This window comes from Myodes glareolus, chromosome 10, assembly GCF_982192425.1.
Source record: "Myodes glareolus chromosome 10, mMyoGla1.1, whole genome shotgun sequence".
Taxonomy (NCBI): Eukaryota; Metazoa; Chordata; class Mammalia; order Rodentia; family Cricetidae; genus Myodes; species Myodes glareolus.
The window spans coordinates 47578809-47597043 of record NC_142035.1 but is presented as its reverse complement, the minus strand read 5'-3'; the positions used below and the strand labels follow the sequence as shown (position 1 = coordinate 47597043).

General features: G+C 38.8%; 1 protein-coding gene across 2 annotated transcripts in view; it reads left to right on the top strand.

Moving 5' to 3' along the window:
• Atrn (attractin) overlaps window positions 1–18235 on the top strand; it is a 145528-nt gene that overhangs the window by 80897 nt on the left and 46396 nt on the right. For both annotated transcript variants that reach the window (XR_015739073.1, XM_087911192.1), the window contains exons 16-22: window positions 3357–3576; window positions 4803–4988; window positions 5478–5711; window positions 9527–9664; window positions 11090–11183; window positions 11873–11925; window positions 15966–16060. Coding sequence is in view for 1 of the 2 variants with exons in the window: in XM_087911192.1 (XP_087767318.1) it covers window positions 3357–3576; window positions 4803–4988; window positions 5478–5711; window positions 9527–9664; window positions 11090–11183; window positions 11873–11925; window positions 15966–16060 (1020 nt within the window). In the remaining variant the exon portion in view is untranslated. The remainder of the gene's footprint in view (window positions 1–3356; window positions 3577–4802; window positions 4989–5477; window positions 5712–9526; window positions 9665–11089; window positions 11184–11872; window positions 11926–15965; window positions 16061–18235) is intronic.

The window sequence follows — 18235 nt, the reverse complement described above, 5'->3', positions numbered from 1 at the left end:
ATATCAAGGCACATATTGGCCACCAGGCCTCTCAGTATCACAAGTGCCTTTGTGCACCTCAAAGTCCAGGCTAGTCTCCTAGCCCTTCCCTCCCTCAGCTACTCTTCCTTATAATCCACACAATGCGTCCACCTCACACATTCTCTATCTCTTGCGATCTCCACTGTTCTTTCCCACTATCCCATTCCCCTGGCCCTGGCCATATCCAGTCCTTTTCTTTTCCCAGTCACATAACTAATAAAATATTTGATAGCAGAGAGTAGTGGAGGTAGAGATAGAGAGGTAGCAAGAGGCTAACGAGATGAGAGAGTGTGTGGGGTGAACAGATCATGTGGATTATAAGGAGGACAGGTATTTGCGGGAAGACGGGCCAGGAGACTAGCATGGATTCTGAAATGTATAACAGGTACTTGTGATACTAGGGAGCTTGGAGGGAAGGGGTTGCTCACAGAGGCCAGAAGAGGGTATTGGAGCCCCTGGAGTTAAGAGTTACAGTTGTAAGCTGCTTGATGTGGGGGCTGGGATCCAAACTCTGGTCCTCTGGAAGAGCAGCATTATCTGCTGAGCCATCCCTCCAGCTCCTATAAAGATTTGTTGTTGTTGTTTTGTTTTGTTTTTAAATTGCAACGGGGAGCCAGACACTGTACATCATGCCTTTAATCCCAGCACTCAGGAGACAAAGACGGACATATCTGTGAGTTCAAGGGCACCCTGGTTTGTATAGGGAATTCCAGACAAGCCAGGGGTATATAGGGACACCTTGCCTCAAAAACAAACAAACAAAAAAACCAAAAACAAACAAACAAAAAACCCAAAGTAACAAAGTTGAAATGAGAAAGAAATTTCAGGGCTACCCAAGACTGGAGCTCAGTAGTAGAGTACATGCCCGGGAGACCCTGGATCTTACTCCTTACAGCAAAAACAGAGAAGGCAGAAATTTTTCTACAGGTTCGTGATTTTTTAAAAATAAAATGTAGCATGGAGTTAGATAAAATGTGACACATACTCAGATAAATAGAAAATGTGATTATGGATATCTGTCATTGTTTAGGGAGATTGATTATAAGTTGTTATTGGTAATGGACAGGAAAAAAGCTACATAAAGGAAATTAGATTCAAGGTTTTTATTTTGAAAAGAAAAAAGGGGCTATAGATACAATAGGATAAAAGGGTAGATTATTGAATCTACTCTGAAAAGAAAAAAAGGAGGATATAGCTATAATAAGATAAAAAGATAGATTGAGTCTACTTTTAAAAAACAGCTACTAGTTTTAAATGTCTTACATTGGATTGGACTTTTGTATATTGTATACAAATGTATGTTTATGCAAATTTGAGATTAATTTTGTTAGAACATACTGTACATATATTTCTACTCTTGTTCAAGGTATTGTACCTGTACAACTCATTTAACAATGTAATGCAAATTTCTAGTCCTTGAAAATTATTATTACCAACTGTTTAGGGTAATAAGGAAATGTAGTTTAGTTTCAGTCACCTATTACAGTCGAACTTGTAGTTACATTAGGTATATTTTCAAGGTCAAACAGAGGTATATTTTAGGTAGAACAGATCATTTTCAAATACTTCAGAATTCTATAGAGTATGGCATTTAAGATGTTTTAATAACAGATTCTTTCTTTCTTTCTTTCTTTTTCTTTTCTTTTTTTTTTTTTTTTTTGTGACAATGAGACTTGTCTGCTCCTGGCAGCACCAATCTACTTCAGAGAAGATGGGCTTTGAAGAAACTCCACATGGAGTTTACTTCCCTTGTGGCAAAAGTAAACCACTGGGCAAAAAAGTACCCTTGCCTCAAATGGCTGACAGTTTGCTGTCCTAATGGGACAAGCAGGACACAAAAGAGAGTGACTGCCAAACCTTTAACAGACAAGCCAGGGAAGTCCTTCAAAAAACCCTGCTTCATAGAAAAGTCTGTCAGATATTCTAGGACTGTAGGCCAAAGATGGTGCACCAGCGTTGCAGAGGAACTTTGGGTGACTGTCTAGGCAGACATCTGTTTCTGTCATTTCTCACAGTTTCCAGAAGTCACTTGCTCTCACTTCCTACTTACCCAGTTAATATTATTTCCTTCTTGTGTCTCTGAGGGAGTTGAAGACTAGATAGTTACAGTTTTCCTCATTTACCAGAAAGCAAGTTATGACAGAAAGTAAGATAGGTACAAGACTTCGGACGCACGAAGATCAGAATATACATGGAGCATTTTCTCTGAATTCTTCAAATGCAAATGGACTAGACATTGTTGATGTATTTAATGCCTGTAGATATAATGCATAGTTACTATACTTATTGTATATAGTTATTTATATTAGTTATAGCCTTTTTTATTTTAGACAAAAAGGGGGAAATATAGTGATATTTATGTTGTAATAAATAAAGCTTGCCTTAAGACCAGAAAGTAAAACTAAGCCACTAGATTCCAGACAGTAGTGTCACACACCTTTTCCCAGGATTTGGGAGACAGAGGCAAATGGGTCTCTTTGCGTTCAAGGCCACCCTGGGCTACACAAGATCAATGCAGAAATAGATCCAGGTGGTGGTGCTTCACATCTTTAATCCCAGTACTAGGGAGTCACACCTTTAATCCCAGCACTAGAGGGGAACATAAGATGGGAAGAGACAGAGGTTCATCTCTGTCTGCAGTCACCCAACCTTGGTAGAGGTAAGACTTCTCTCGTGGCTTGGCTGTTTTGCTTTTCTGATCTTCGACTTGAACCCCAATATCTACTTCTGGATTTTTATTATTCATGCTACAACATATACGTACACAGTAGACTGTGATCTCACCTTTAAAAAAAAGAAGGAAATTATTACCTTGAACAACATAAATGAGCCTGAGTTTTGGCAGTTACATAGCAGGAAAACTGGAAAAGAAACTGTATGTGTTAGGCTGTGCCCCGTGGCTAATGGAACAAATTTTAAATCACTGAACTGGTCGTAGAGGCTCAGGTTAGGCATATAACCTATATCTTAAAAGTATTAGTAAGGTGACTTCATTTATGAACCATATTTGTGGATGATTATTTCTTTATAGCACTTATCATAGAACACAAGTAGTTTGAAACTTGATTATTTATTTACTACTGATCTCTGGAAGTCTTGCTGTGTTATCTTCTTTGAGCCATTTTATCCTCTGCAAAGTGTTCATATTGAAATGATCACTTATCTTAATCTACTTTGCCTGAGTTTGGAGAATAAGGAGCTTTTCACATGTCTGGGGGTATGCCCAAACTAGTGTTTCTTTATGTCAAAGCCTGTTTTGGTAAAGACACTGTTTGTATTCATAACTGTCTTTTTTCTTTTCTTTTCTTTTCTTTCTTTCTTTTTTTTGCCTGTAGTCCAAGCTCACTCTGACTCCATGGGTTGGTCTTCGTAAGATCAATGTTTCTTACTGGTGCTGGGAGGATATGTCTCCATTTACAAACAGTTTGCTGCAGTGGATGCCATCTGAGCCCAGCGATGCTGGCTTCTGTGGGATCTTGTCAGAGCCTAGTACTCGGGGATTAAAGGCTGCAACCTGCATCAACCCACTCAATGGCAGTGTTTGTGAAAGGCCCGGTAAGGACATGAGTGAATACAGTGCTCTAAGAGGTTTACCAGGAAAGCAGAGGAGGCATAGTTGATTGAGTACTGAGATAAATAAAATACATGTGACAGCAGATAGTCAACACTGATTCAGGAATATTTATTTTTAAATAGAATGCAAAATCTCAATGTAGAAGGAAATAGTCTTTTTTCTGACTGGTTTGAGTCATGCTCAAAACCAAAAATAAAATTACTGAAAGAATCTAATTTAATATTGAGCTAGACTGCTTTGTTGACCACAAAAGTGCTGAGAATCGTTCTGAAAGGTGATTTCCTTTGTGTTGGAAGAGAAAGGCTATGGAAGAAAGAACAACACAGAAACCAAAAAGCTTTAGAAAAGCAGCGCATCAGGACAGCACTCAGAGAGCTGCTGTGGGGGGGCTGTGCTGAGGCTGAGGCCGGACTCCATGACGGCAGGCCCAGTGCAGCCACACACAGATGAGAACTCAGAAGCAAGAAGGGCAAGTGCAGGTTATTTTGGGAGGCGGAGTTCCATTCCCAGCAGGTCCTGAGTAATACTGAGGTATGGCAGAGAGTCACAGCATGGTATCTGCCTTAGGAAAAGGTTTCTAAAGTACTTAAAAAATACTATTTTTTAATCATGTGGGATTTATGTGTGTGTGTGGTGTAGTGTGCTGTGTGAGGTGGTGGTGGGGTGTGGGGGAGGAAGAGGGAGAGGGAAAGAGAGAGAGAGAGAGAGAGAGAGAGAGAGAGAGAGAGAGAGAGAGAAGAGGTGCCCTTGGAGGACAGAGGTGTCAGACCCCTTGGAGCCAGAGTTACCACTGGTTATGAGCCATCTGGCAGGAGTGCTGGGAAGTGAGATTGGGTCCTCTGGAAAAGCAGTGCCTGCTCCTAACCACTGAGTCATCTCTTCAGCCACCTGGGTTTCTAAATTTCTTACAACAAAGCTTTTCAATGCTTTGGTGAATTTAATGCTTTCATCCCTCAAAAATTTAAATGTAGAATTTTAACAAACGCTGGTTAGTCCTAAGACGCCTACAGTTCACCATGAGCCAACATGAGTCCATGATTCTTTTGTTTCCCCACCTTTGTCTTCGGTGCTTTTTGAAAAGAAAGTCCGTATTCCCCTAAATGCTTAAGTACACTTGAATAAACAGAACCTATGACTCCCAAGTTTCTTGGATTTGCAAAGTCTTTGATCTAAGCTGACCAGTGTCCCTTTTGGGCTTAATTCCCAGCAAACCACAGTGCCAAGCAGTGCCGGACACCATGTGCCCTGCGGACAGCGTGTAGCGAGTGCACTAGCAGCAGCTCCGAGTGCATGTGGTGCAGTAACATGAAGCAGTGTGTAGACTCCAATGCCTATGTGGCCTCCTTCCCTTTTGGCCAGTGTATGGAGTGGTATACAATGAGCAGCTGCCCACGTAAGTGAAAAGAGCCTGGGACATTTACCGGCAGGTTGGACTTGACCTTCTGCTTAAGTCTGTTCAGAAGATGGTTAGCTGGTCTTTCCAGATTAAAATGTGTGTATGGAATTGAATACAATGATCCATGCAGTAAATCAGATAAATCTAGGGTAGGTTGCATGGTACAGAATAACTTCTCTTCTTCAGGGTCATATAGTTCAGTCTCTAGAATGTCTCCTTATCTTAATCTGCCTGTTTGCAAAGTGCTTTCTGGTAGAGGACCACACAGGTTCCTTCTACTTCAACTTCCTGGTATTGAAAAGATGGGAAAAGTCTCTGTTGTATGTTCTGTAAAATAGTGGGATCTTTAAATTATTTCATTTCAGTAGTCACTATAAGGTACTGGTATTAATTCAAGGAAGTAAATCACCTGTCAAAGACAAAGTAACAACAGTGAATTCACATCTACTTGTGATAATGAATTACAAGTTTATTTTTTTTTAATAGCTGAAAATTGCTCTGGCTACTGTACCTGTAGCCATTGCTTGGAGCAGCCAGGCTGTGGCTGGTGTACTGACCCTAGCAATACTGGGAAAGGGAAATGTATCGAGGGCAGCTATAAAGGACCTGTGAGGATGCCTTCACTGGCCTCTACAGGAAATGTGTATCCACAGCCTCTCCTGAACTCCAGCATGTGTCTAGAGGACAGCAGATACAACTGGTCTTTCATTCAGTGTCCAGGTAAGATGCTTGTATATTCTAATCCAGATGTCTTACTACCTGTTTGTAAAGAATCAACCTTGACATAAAACTGGCCAGCTCAGATCTCTAGCCCATTTTTAAATTGAGTCATTTGCTTCCTTGACTCTGACTTTTGAATTCTTGCTATGTTCCTGATGTTAATTCTCTGTCCGATGTATAGCTCTCAAAGATTCTCCCCATTCTTCACTTGATTTTTTTTTTCCCTTAGCTGCACAGAAGCTTTTTAGCTTTATGAAGTCCCATTTTCCAGTTGTTGTCCTCAATTCCTGGACACATGGAGTCCTCAATAGAAAGTCCTTTCCTGCACGTATATCATGTAGGGCACTGCCTATGTTTTCTTCTTAAGTTTCAGTGTTTTGGGTTATGTCTTTGATCCACTTGGAGTTAGTTATTGTGAAAGGCGATGGATACAGATCTATTTTCATTCTTCTGCATGTGAATATCCGGTTCTCCCAACATCATTTGTTGTCTTTCCTATGTTTTTGCCTCTTTGTGAAATATCAGATGGCTGTAGTTATGAACATTTATGTTTGGCTCTTCTGTTTTATTCTGTTGGTCTGCATGTCTGTTTTATGCTCACGCCAAATTTTATTGCGATAGTTCAGTGATATACCTTGAAATTTGTGATGGCAATCCCTGCAGTTTTATTCCTTTTGCTCAACATTGTTTTTATTATTTAGACTCTTTTTGGGTTCCATTGAATTTAATGATTTTCTCCCTATTTCTGTGAAGAATGTTGTCAGTATTTTGATTAGGATTGCATTAAATCTATAAATTGCTTTTTGGTAGGACGGTGATTTTCACAATAATAATTCTAATGATCCATGGACACAGGATGACTCCATTTCCTAGTGCCTCCCTTGATCTCTGTCTTAGAGATTTTGAGTTTTCATTGTAGGAGTTTTTCACCTCCTTGGTTAGGATTATTCCTAGATATTGTATTGTCTTTGGTATTTTAAATGGGAGTGTGTCCATGCGCTCTTTCTCGGTGTTTTTAAGTTTATTTTTTTTATTTTATTGATATTTATTGAGCTCTACATTTCTCTCTGCTCCTCCCCCCACCTCTCCCCTTCCACCTTCAACCCTCCCCTAAGGTTCCCATGCTTCCAATTTACTTGTCTTTTTCTACTTTCTACTTCCCATGTAGATTATATCTATGTAAGTCTCTCTTAGTTCCTCATTGTTGTCTAAGTTCTCTGGGATTGTGGTCTTTAGGCTGGCTTTCTTTGCTTTATGTTGAAAAACTACCTATGAGTGAGTACATGTGATAATTGTCTTTCTGTGTCTGGGTTACCTCACTCAAAATAATGTTTTCTAGCTCCCATCAATTTTCCTGCAAAATTCAAGCTGTCGTTATTTTTTTTCTGCTGTGTAGTACTCCATTGTGTAAATGTACCACGTTTTTCTTATCCATTCTTTGATAAGTTTATTTTTTTAAAAAATTCATGCATATGAATGTTTGTTGGAACTTACATCTGTGTACCAGAAGATGGCATTGTATCCTCTGGAACTGGATTTACAGACAGTTATGAGCTGTCATGTAGGTGCTGGCAATTGAACCCAGGTCCCCCTGCAAGAACAGCTTGTCTACTGAGCCTTCTCTCCAGCCCAAGAGCTACTGATATTTGAAAGCTAATTTTGTACCCTGCCACACTTTATTCAAATTGTTGATTGTTTCTAGAAATTTAATGATGGACTTTTTGAGATTTCTTATGTATACTATCATGTCATATATAAATAGGGATAATTTGACTTCTTTTCCTATTTGTATCCCTTTAATTTCTTTCTCCTGCCTTATTGTTCCGTCTAATGCTTCCAGCACTGTATTTAAAAGGAGTGGGGACTGTGGAAAACCTTGTCTTATTTTTTATTTTAATGGAATGGCTTTGAGTTTTTCCTCATTTAAGATAATGTTGGCTGTGAGTTTGTCGTACCCAGCCTTTATTATGTTGAAGTATGTTCACTCCAGTATTGTTTTCTCTAGGACTTTTATCATGAAGGCATATTGGATTTTTTTCCCAAGCTCTTTTTTCATCTACTTAGATGGTCATGTGATTTCATTGTTAAGTCTACTTATATGATTTTTTTGTATTTACTGACTTAGGTATATTGAGCCTACCTGAAATTCTTGGATAAAGCCCAGTTACTTGTGATGGATGATCTTCTTGATATGTGCTTGTAGTGTGTTCACTAGTATTTTATTGAAGACTTCTGCATCTGTGTTTGTCAGGCATACTGATCTATAGTTTGGGTATTTTGTTAGGTATTAGTGTCATTCTGGCTTTGGGATTGAATTTGGGAGTGATCCTTCTGTTCTTTTTTATATAATTTAAGAATTATTGATTTTTGTTCATTTTTGAACATCTGGTAGAATTCTGCTATGAATCTGTCTGGTTCTGGACTCTGTTTCCTTATAAGGCTTTTTATCACTATCTCATCTCTTTATTGGCTATGGTCTGTTTAGATTGCTAATTGCCACATGATTTAACTTTGGTAGTTTGGATGAATCAAGAAACTCTTCCATTTCTTTTAGATTTCCAACTTAACGGAATATGGGGTTTTAAAGTATTTCCTTATAACATTCTGTATTTCTTTGGTGTCTGTTTGTGATGTTTCCCTGTTCATTTATGATTCTGTGGATCTCTTCTTCCTTGTGGTTCGCTGGGCCAAGGGCCTCTCACTCTTCTCACCTTCTTAAAGAACCGACTCAGAGTCCTTGAGTTTTTGTGTTGTTGTTGTTGTTGTTGTTGTTGTTGTTGTTGTTCTAGTTTCATTGATTTCTTCTTTGAATTTTTCATCATTTAGTAATGAATTTATATACTTACTAGAGTTTTGTTGACTGTTGATTTTAAGTTTCATTTCATAACGGACAGATAGTTTACATAGATTTTTTTGTATTTGTTAAGGTTTTCTTTGTGTCTAAGCATGTACTTCCCTGTGCTGCTGAGTAGAATGTATATTCTTTGTCATTTAGGTGGGATAGTCTATGAATATCTGTTAGATTCATTTTATGTAAAAAGTCATTTAATTCTGAGGTTTCTCTGCTTACTTATTTATTTTTGTCCAGATGACTTATTTATTGGCGAAAGTAGCTTGTTAAAGTCATGTACTATTACTCATTTTTTTAAAAAAGAGAAGAAAAGAAAGAAAAATAATTTTAAAAATCCTGAAAGGAAAGATATCAAATATGAACCATGTTTTTTGGGTACTGAGATTATTTTTTGTTTTATTCCTCTTTTTATTTGTTTTTCAAGTACACTATCATAAGCATGAGTTTTTTATAATGAATAATAACAAAAATTATTTTTATATTGCTGTAGTCTTTCACCTTGCTTTGATAATATGTTTTTGGTTTTTCAAGACTAATTTGTTTTTGGTATTTTTATTTTCTCAGATTGGTTTTTAGTGAACCTTGTTTTGTTTTGTGTGTATTGTGCTGGTGTCAAACTTGCTATGTAGCCAAGGATAGCCTTGAATTCCACATTCAGCTATTCAGCTCTTTTTCCTTCCTTCCTTTCTTTTTTTACTGAAAAAAAAAAAACAACCTTTTTTAGATGGACTCTCACTATGTTTGCTAGGCTGACCTCCAGCCTCTGGGCTTAAGCAAGGTAGGGCCACAGAATAGGGATGCTGCCTGCCTCTTTCTTCCTAGTAGTTGAAACTGTAGGTGCCGACAACCATGCCGCACTAACTTGATGATTAACATTTAGAGTATATGCAAATAAATCTGTGGAATTTACTTACCCAGTCCTCCTGTGGGACAGACAGAACCCTTAAAATTCTTTGCCTTTCAGCTTGCCAGTGCAATGGCCACAGCAAATGTGTCAACCAGAGTGTCTGTGAGAAGTGTGAGAACCTGACCACCGGCAAGCACTGCGAGACCTGCATATCTGGCTTCTATGGTGACCCGACTAACGGAGGCAAATGTCAGCGTAAGTCACACTGATCAGCTTTGTGTGTGGTCACAAGTCAGGTGGAATAGTACAGGACTTGCATTTGACTTAAATATCTTAAAGGGAAAAGACCTCTTGGTTTTGGATACTGCCTTTCTTATCTATTGTTAAGAGTTCAACTGATCTGGAAGAGGAAAGAGCTGAACTTTCAGGTTTGGGGGCAGCTAGTTAAAGCAGCAAACTAGCAACGCAGGAGTTAAGCCCCTGTGTACACTGAGCAGAAGTAAAAACAAGAGGCTAACATTAGGAAAGGCACCAACTGCCTCTGTTCCATCTTTGCTCCCCTGGAAGTGCATTAGCTCAGGGGAAGCAGAACATCGCTGGATCCGTGGCCATCTTCTCACTGTGGGGGAGCCAGTTCGGCAGCCATGTGAGGGGAGAGAGAGAAAAGCTGGGAATGAGAAGTCCTGGGCACTGAGTCAGAATGAAGACAGTCTCTTCAGTTTCTCTCTTTCATAACAAGGTACTGCAGAGACATCCAAATAAGTCTTCTGCTGGAAACCTCAGAGAGAGACATGGGAGTGATGTACACTTGACAACCTGTGGCTTCCAGGGGAGCCCCCTTCTGAACTAACATCTGTCAGAGACTGTGCCACACTTGGCTCTGCCAGTCTGTGGTGGGAGGGCCACTGACCTGAGGACCCCCGATAAAGTCTTTGCAGTGACCTGGGTTTGGTCTGGTTTGGTTGGTTTTAGACAGGATGTAGGGAGTTGAAGATGAACTTGAACTCCTTATCCTCCTGCCTACACCTCTCAAATGCCCAGCTTCACATGGCCTCTCGTTAGAACTTCTCAGATAGTTTTGAGATTTGAATAGTTCCACATTTTCATATTCAAGTCTGAAGTCTGAAAGCCATAGGCTGCTTTATTGTTAGATCGTAAGTTAATGTCTTTTTAATAAGTAAGTTACATTTATGAACTCATTTTTTTATTTGTTTCAGTTTACAATCGAAAATATTGTGAATTCTATAGTTGAAAGACCCCTTAAGCTCAAATTAAGAAAGGAGTTCTCAGGCCAAGAAAAAGCTCAATAGAACAGGTCATCTCCACAGGACAAGGACCCAGCACATGACATACTACAAATGCTCTTAAATATTTATTGAACAAAAAAGCATAGTGCTGGAAGAGTCTGTCACAGAGATGGAAATAGCAATTACTTCAGGTGGCAGCAGAAAATAGCTTTGTCTGTCCTCCTGCCTTGAATGGTGATTCCTTTAATGCCATCTTAGTATTATTAGAAATAAATCATTAGCTGAAAAATAATGAATCTTACTCAATGCTTTCTCTTGCTTCAGTCTATCTTTACTACAAACCCATTTCAGGCAAAATTATTTGTCTTAATCAAAGTCTGTGGTAATAAACTGTCAAACCAGTTGTGACCTGTGTTCCTTTCCTTTTCTCCAGCATGCAAGTGCAACGGTCATGCATCACTGTGCAACACCAACACTGGCAAGTGCTTCTGCACCACCAAGGGTGTCAAGGGGGATGAGTGCCAGCTGTGAGTACCACACGCTTTGTATCACCGGTGAGGGCCACGGGGTGAAGCTGCCTGAAGCCTGAGAGCACCTGCTCGCCTATTATTGCCCTGGCTTCCTGGGGTCTTTGAGTGGATTAATTTGTTCGTTTGCCTTTTTTTGCTTCAGATAGGTTGCCTTAGTTACTTTCTATTGCTCTAATAAAACACCATGACCAAGGTAACTTATAAAAGAAAGCCTTTAATTTGGCTTATGGCTTCAGAGAGTTAGAATCTCTCTATATTGAGTTCCAGGCCAGCTAGGGCTATGTATGAGACCCTGTCTAAACAAACAAATAAATGAATAAATAAATATAAAAAATTTAAAAAAGGAAATAAAGGAATATAATTGGTTTACATAGGAATAACAGGGTAGAATTGAGAAACAAATGTTTAAAAATATTTTAGCTTCACTTTGAGAAGAATACATAATCCACACAAAACTGAAAATGTGGTTTTCCTTATAAGAAGGATCTAGCATCATTACTCATGGACTTGCGTTTAGACTATTGCTGGTGTGAACTGCTGAGTAGTTAGCAGAAAAATTGATGCAAATAGATTAGTCCATCTGACCTAAATAATGGTATAGTTTATGTAAAATGATCCGCTTGTTTTAAAAATGAATGTAGATTCTGCGTTTTAAATATCAACAGAAAATATTTTTTTTTCTCTAGATGTGAGGTAGAAAACCGATACCAGGGAAACCCTCTCAAAGGAACATGTTATTGTAAGTTTTTATAATTCTTGTTTCTAGAAACATAGTAATTGAGCAAAACTACACTGCTTTCTTTTACATGGTTTAAGAATGAAATGCTTGAGGGCTATAGCAAATACTCATAGACATGTGCCTGACTTGGTGAGCACTGTTTTAATTGTGGGCATAGTTTCTGTTAGTCTGTCCATAGCCGTTAGCAGGAATATGCCTTCCTGGCTTTCCTGGATTGCTCAAAGGCTCACCTCATTTGCCACCGCCTGGTGTAGTCTATCACAGCACATTTCAAGATGGAATATGATGAAAGAGTTTGTGAGATACAGGTGAAGTTTCACCATTGGAATTCAGGTGGAGCTGAATTGTATTCACCACATATTTAGGAACAAATGAAGCAAAACACCAAATTCTTAACTTGGAGTGAAAATTGAGTCTGGTAAGGTAGCCAGGATTATTATAAATATATTTTCTGAATGTATGAGAATCTGTATAGTAGGTTCCAGAATTTAGAACAAGAGATAAAGGAATTAATGTTTGACATCTGCAGTATAGTGGTAAATACAAGCTGTAGAAGAAAGCACGCGTCTGTGTTAGGTAGGAAAAGTGCTCTTCTGTAGCTTTAGGGCAGGTCTCAAGTTGTGTTCTCCTGCCTCAGCTTCCCAAGTAGCTGGGACCATTGGTCCTACAGAATTCTTAGTTATGTTTCTAAAACTGATTCGTCAAAGAAAATGTCAATGTGTACTTTTTCAAAATTTAAAAATTACATTGTAAAAATTGGGTGTGCAAATGTAGTTCAGTAATAGAGTGCTTACCTAGCAAGGTCCTGTGTTCAGTCCCCAGCACCACAAAACAAAAAACATTTTTTAAAAATTAAAAACAAGCTGAGTGTAGGGCCACGTGCTCGTAATCCCAGCACTCGAGAGAACATGAGACTGAGGCCTGTCTGGGCTAATATAAACCTTTCTCAAATAATACTTGCATTTTTTTCTTTGAAACACTTTTTGTTGTTATTTTATGTGGATGCATGTTATTACAACATCTATGTCTGTGTAACATGTGCGTGTCTGGTGCCGTTGGAGGCCAGAAGAGGGTGTCTGACTCCCTGAATTTGAAGTTACCAACAGAACTTGGATTTGAGTACTGGTAATAGAACCTGAGTCCTCTGGAAGAGCAGCCAGTCCTCTTAACCACTGAGATGTCTCTGCTGCTCTCAGCCCCTCTTTATAAATTTTAGACAAAGGCCTCAGTATGTAGCCTCAGCTGGCCTAAAACTCGATTTGTAGAATGGCTGACCTTGAACTCACAAAACATCTGCCTGCCTCTGGCCTGGGAGTATTGGGATTAAAGTAGTACACCACCACACCTGCCCCTATAATTCCTACATTTGATAAAAATCTGACGACTAAGATATAGAGAGAACTTTTAGAACTGAATAAGAAAATAGTTACAGTTAAAAGCAAAAAACAAAAACTCTAGCACTGAAGAAAAAGCAAATTTTAGAAAACAGGCAAAGATTCACTAAAGAAAATGTGATTGAAGAATAATTAAAAATCAACAAATACTTCAGAAAATACTAAGCATTATTATGTTGTCATAGATAGATTATATATTTAGAACCACACAGTGAGATACAGGCCTGAAATGACTGTAATCAGACGTTCACACTGGGCTGGGGCGGTGGCTCAGTTGGTGAAGTTCTTGCTGTGCAAGCCTGAGAACCTGAGTTTGATACCCAGAACCCATACAAAAAGCCAAGTGGGGTGGCGAGTGCTTCGAATCCCAGCACGAGAGAGTGGCGCTCACTGCTAGGTGTCTACCTGTCTCAAAAAAACAAGGTGGATAACACCTGAGGAATGACACCCCAGGACGTCTTTGACCAGCAAACTTGCGTACACAAAAAAGTGAATTCTCTGGTTTAATAGAAGACAAATATAATCTGTCTTTGCATTCAGTCCGTTGTAATAAACCTTCTTTAGTTAATCGTGTTGAAAAAGAAAACTGACCTTACCAAACTGGAAAAGGATAGAGTGTTTTAATAGCCAATTTAGATAGTTATTGATAATATTCTTAGTATCATAATGACCAGAGAAACTGGTCACTTATTAAAGATTAAAATCTGGAAACAAGAAAAATTGAAAATGGTATAGTCACTTTGAAAAACCATTTGATACACGGATTTATCAGCTGGAGCTACTGTTCAGTTAGTTCTAGGTCCAACTCCCAGCACCACATAAACTGAACATGGCAGCACACAAGCCCAGAACTGGGGTGAGAGCAGCACAAAGCCCAGAAGTTTGAGACCACGCCCAAGTGACTTACAGATGTAATAATCTAATTCTGTAAAAAAAAAATAAAAATAAAAAATAAAAAAATTATTTCTTCATGTTTTCCTCTAGTTTTTGTCACTCCCAATTTCAATTAGAATTTTACAATATTGCTAAAGTATTAAAAAGAAGCCAACCTTGGGCTAGAATAGTAGTATGATAATAATGTAAAATAAAACCTGTGATTTCCTTGTCCCATGCATTCCAGCTCCTAGTAGTCACCCATTCTGTTTTCTGTTTCTGTGAATCGCCTGGGTGTGACATCTGAATGGAGCCATAGTGTTCATCTTTCGTGTCTCGTACTATTTGGTGTGGTGCCTGTGACACTCATCCCTGATGTAGCACACTTCAGAATCACCTTTCTTTGGGGCTGAACATGCAGTTGAGCATACAGTGCTACCCTAGCATGCACAAAGATTCAGTCTCCAGCATAAAAAAAGATACAAAAGAAAAGCAAAAAAAAAAAAAAAAGGCTTGTTTTTCCAAGTGAACTGATACTGCATTGTTCCTAGCGTGTTCTGCTTGTCCGTTCTTCTGTCAGGAGTCACTTGTGTTGCTCTGCCTTCTGGTTATTGTCAGTAATGTCACATGAGTGAATATACACCTGGAAGTACAATTGGACTGTGTGGTAATATATGTGTGGTTTTGTCTTTTGTGGGACTGCTATTATTGTTTTCTATAACACCTTACAGTTCATTACATTTCCAAAAGCAATGAACACACATTTTTATTTTTCTATATCCTTGTTGGTACCAATTTTCACTTATTTTGGGGGCTTATTTTTGTTTCTGTTTTTCAGTAGTAACCAGAATAATGGATATGAAAAAGTAGATCATTGCAGTTTTGATTTTTTTTTATTTCACTAATGCTTGGTGTGGTTGGTTATCTTTTTATATTCATATTGGCCATTATTATATCTTATTTAGGAAAAAATAAACCTCTTCAAGAGTCTCATTATGTAGCCTTGGCTGACTTATCACTTCTTGTGTAGACCAGGCTCGACTCAATTTCCCACCTATCTATGTCCCCCACCCCTGTTACTGAGATTAAAGGCATATGTCACTACACCTGGCAGTCCTGCCCTTTTCTAAGGCAGGTCTTTATTGTTTTGTACAACAGGCTTTAAAATTGTATAGTCTGTGGTAGTGAGCATGCATTGAAGCTGTAGCACATTGGTGTATATATAACTATTTTATTCCTTTCCATATTACTAAGGTTATATTCTTTGTCCCAACTTCAAATCCTCCCTTTTCCCACAAAGACCTGGTTTCTGTTATGTCATTAATTTATACCTTTGTATCCTTAAGTAAAGCATAGCATGTATAGATAGGTATTTAGTTAATATTCATAGATGAATTAAATTTGAGCCAAAACCTCAATCAGGGTCTTAGTAAGTAAGGCTTGCTGGGTAATTCAAAGGATACTGCAGAGATTTGGTTTCACAGGTTCGAAAAAACCTGTGTGAACTGTCCATAATGGCACACAGCTGTACTTGTGTACAGGGCAGGAGGATCAGGAATTCAAGGCCAGCTTAGGCAACATGAGACCCAGTCTCAAAATCCTGGGGATAGTTAGTATCCTTTCATTGCTGCTGATTTTGTGAGTAACACAAGCCATGCCTTCAGAGACCTGTTTTATTTTGTATCAGTTCTTATTTTTTAATTCTTATTGTATATGTGTGGTATATATGATTTGCCTGTATCATTTTTAAGTATGTATTCTTTCTTCCCATAGATACCCTTCTCATTGACTATCAGTTCACTTTTAGTCTATCCCAGGAAGACGATCGCTATTATACAGCCATCAATTTTGTGGCTACTCCTGATGAAGTAAGAATTTCTTTCAAGTTGTCTTATTTTGTGTTGAATTTTGTACGAGTCTTTTATCTTGGTCATCCTGGACAGAAGTACTGCATAGTAGCAGAATAGTATCAGGGTGAGAATGAATATACACGGTAATCTTTTACATATCTTTTTAATTTACTTGACAGTGTTGTACTACCAACAAGTCACCTTTCCCCTTACGCGTGTGCAGTGTGTGATGTGTGTCCCCCTCAATTTAATTAGTTTATTGCAGATTGCAAGAGCATGGGTGGGAGGTTATTTACTGGCGCATGGGCACCTTGCCAGTGACTACAGCCCTGAGGAAAATGACTCCCTCTTCTCAGGTAGCCTTTAACTGCCAGTAGTCCCTCAGGGAACAAGGTAATGTCTAGAGTCCACATTTTATCTTCTTTCTACTCAGAAGGTGAACATCACTGAGTTTTTAAAGTAGTAGTAGAATAATGTTCATGATGGTGTGTTAAGAAGACAAATTATTGAGTGAACAGTTTTTTAAAATTTATTTAATATGTAATGAATGCTTCACCTACTTGTATATCTGTACATCATGTGTACAGTGCCTGTGAAGGTCAGAAGTAGGGGTTGGATTCCCTGGAACTGGAGTTACAGACCATTGTGAGCAATTAGGAACCAACCGAGGTTCCTCTGCAAGAGTAGTTAGTACTCTTAACTGCTAGGCTGTTTCTCTAGTTCCTAAAGGTGAACAGCTCTTTAAGTAAATGTAAGCAATCTTAAGTTACTATATGGAAAAGTTTTGCAGATGCACCTTAATTTTTAAAAATTATTTTGTTTTATGTTTATGGGTGTTTTGCCCACATGTATGTTTTCCTGGTGCCTGTAGAGGCAAGAAGAGGGCATCTTATCCCCTGCAACTGGAGTTGTCATGGGTATCACGTCATGGGTATCACAGCATGGGTGTGTGGATTCATGCCAGTCGATGAAATGAAGACTCAGAGACACCTTGAGAATAAATTTAGCCTTTCAGCCGCAGGGGGCTCAGCCCCTGTGGACTAAAGCCATTTCCCTGGCTCTTTGGCATTTTTATTTTTCCCTATGTTTACGCTTTAGCTAGTAGATTTCCGTATCTCAGAACAAATTGAATGAAGCTTCCAAAGAGGTACCATGGTTTTCCGGGTTCCCTCTAAACCAAGTTTTGCATTGTGTCCATGGGAAACTCTCAGACAAGATTCACATAGGTATCTGTAACGCAAAGGATGGATTAAGGCTGGGTGCTAATTCTGAAGCTAGGCCAGGTATGGCCCAGTGGGGTTTCATGGCTAGTGGAGTTGCTTTTACCTCTCTGGTGCCAGGGCAGGACGTTATGCCACATGGGGTTATAGATGGTTATGAGTAGCCATGTGGGTTCTGGGAATTGAACCCCGGTTCTCTGTTACAGCAGCGAGTGCTCTTCAGCATAGACCCATGTTTGTAGCACCTACAAACATTCAGATAGGTGTACTATCTGAATGGCTGTGTGAACTGTATATGAGGGAGGTGTATGTACACATATATATGTGCGCCCATGTCTATGCCATGAATCATATTCTTAGCATCTTGACTGGATTTTTTTTAAAGATTTTTAGCATGACTTATAGCAAAGTGCCACAAGTGAAATTTATTACTTCCTTAGTCATAAGCAGATATCAAAGGGTCAGTCTTTCAGGGTGTACTTGATAGTGTTCATTTTACTTTTCAAAGTAAACAAATAGTTATGGTAACTCTACCTATAGTCTCAGTACTTGGGAGCTGGAGGAAGGAAAATCAGCAACTCAAGGCCAGCCTCAGCTACATAGTGAGTAAATATCAGCCTGAGCTATACTCTGTCAAAACAAATAAACATTGTAGAATTTTATAATACCTGTTACCAAGATGGTTGGTGTGTTTTATGACAGATATCTTACTAGGTTTATCTAAACACGTGTATTGTATCTTTTACAAAACGACAAGGATTTTAGTCCTTCTCATGGGAAGAAGTAGCTGTTAACTGTGTGCTGTCAGCAGATACTTGTTAATATGAATAAATAAGCACACATCTCCCCTTGCAAAAGAAGATAAAATTTTCTTGAATGCAATCCTTGCTCTGTGAGAGAAACCTCTCATTTAGAAATCACAATTTTGAAAATGGTATTGCAAATGTTTCCATTGTTGTTTTCTGGTATAACT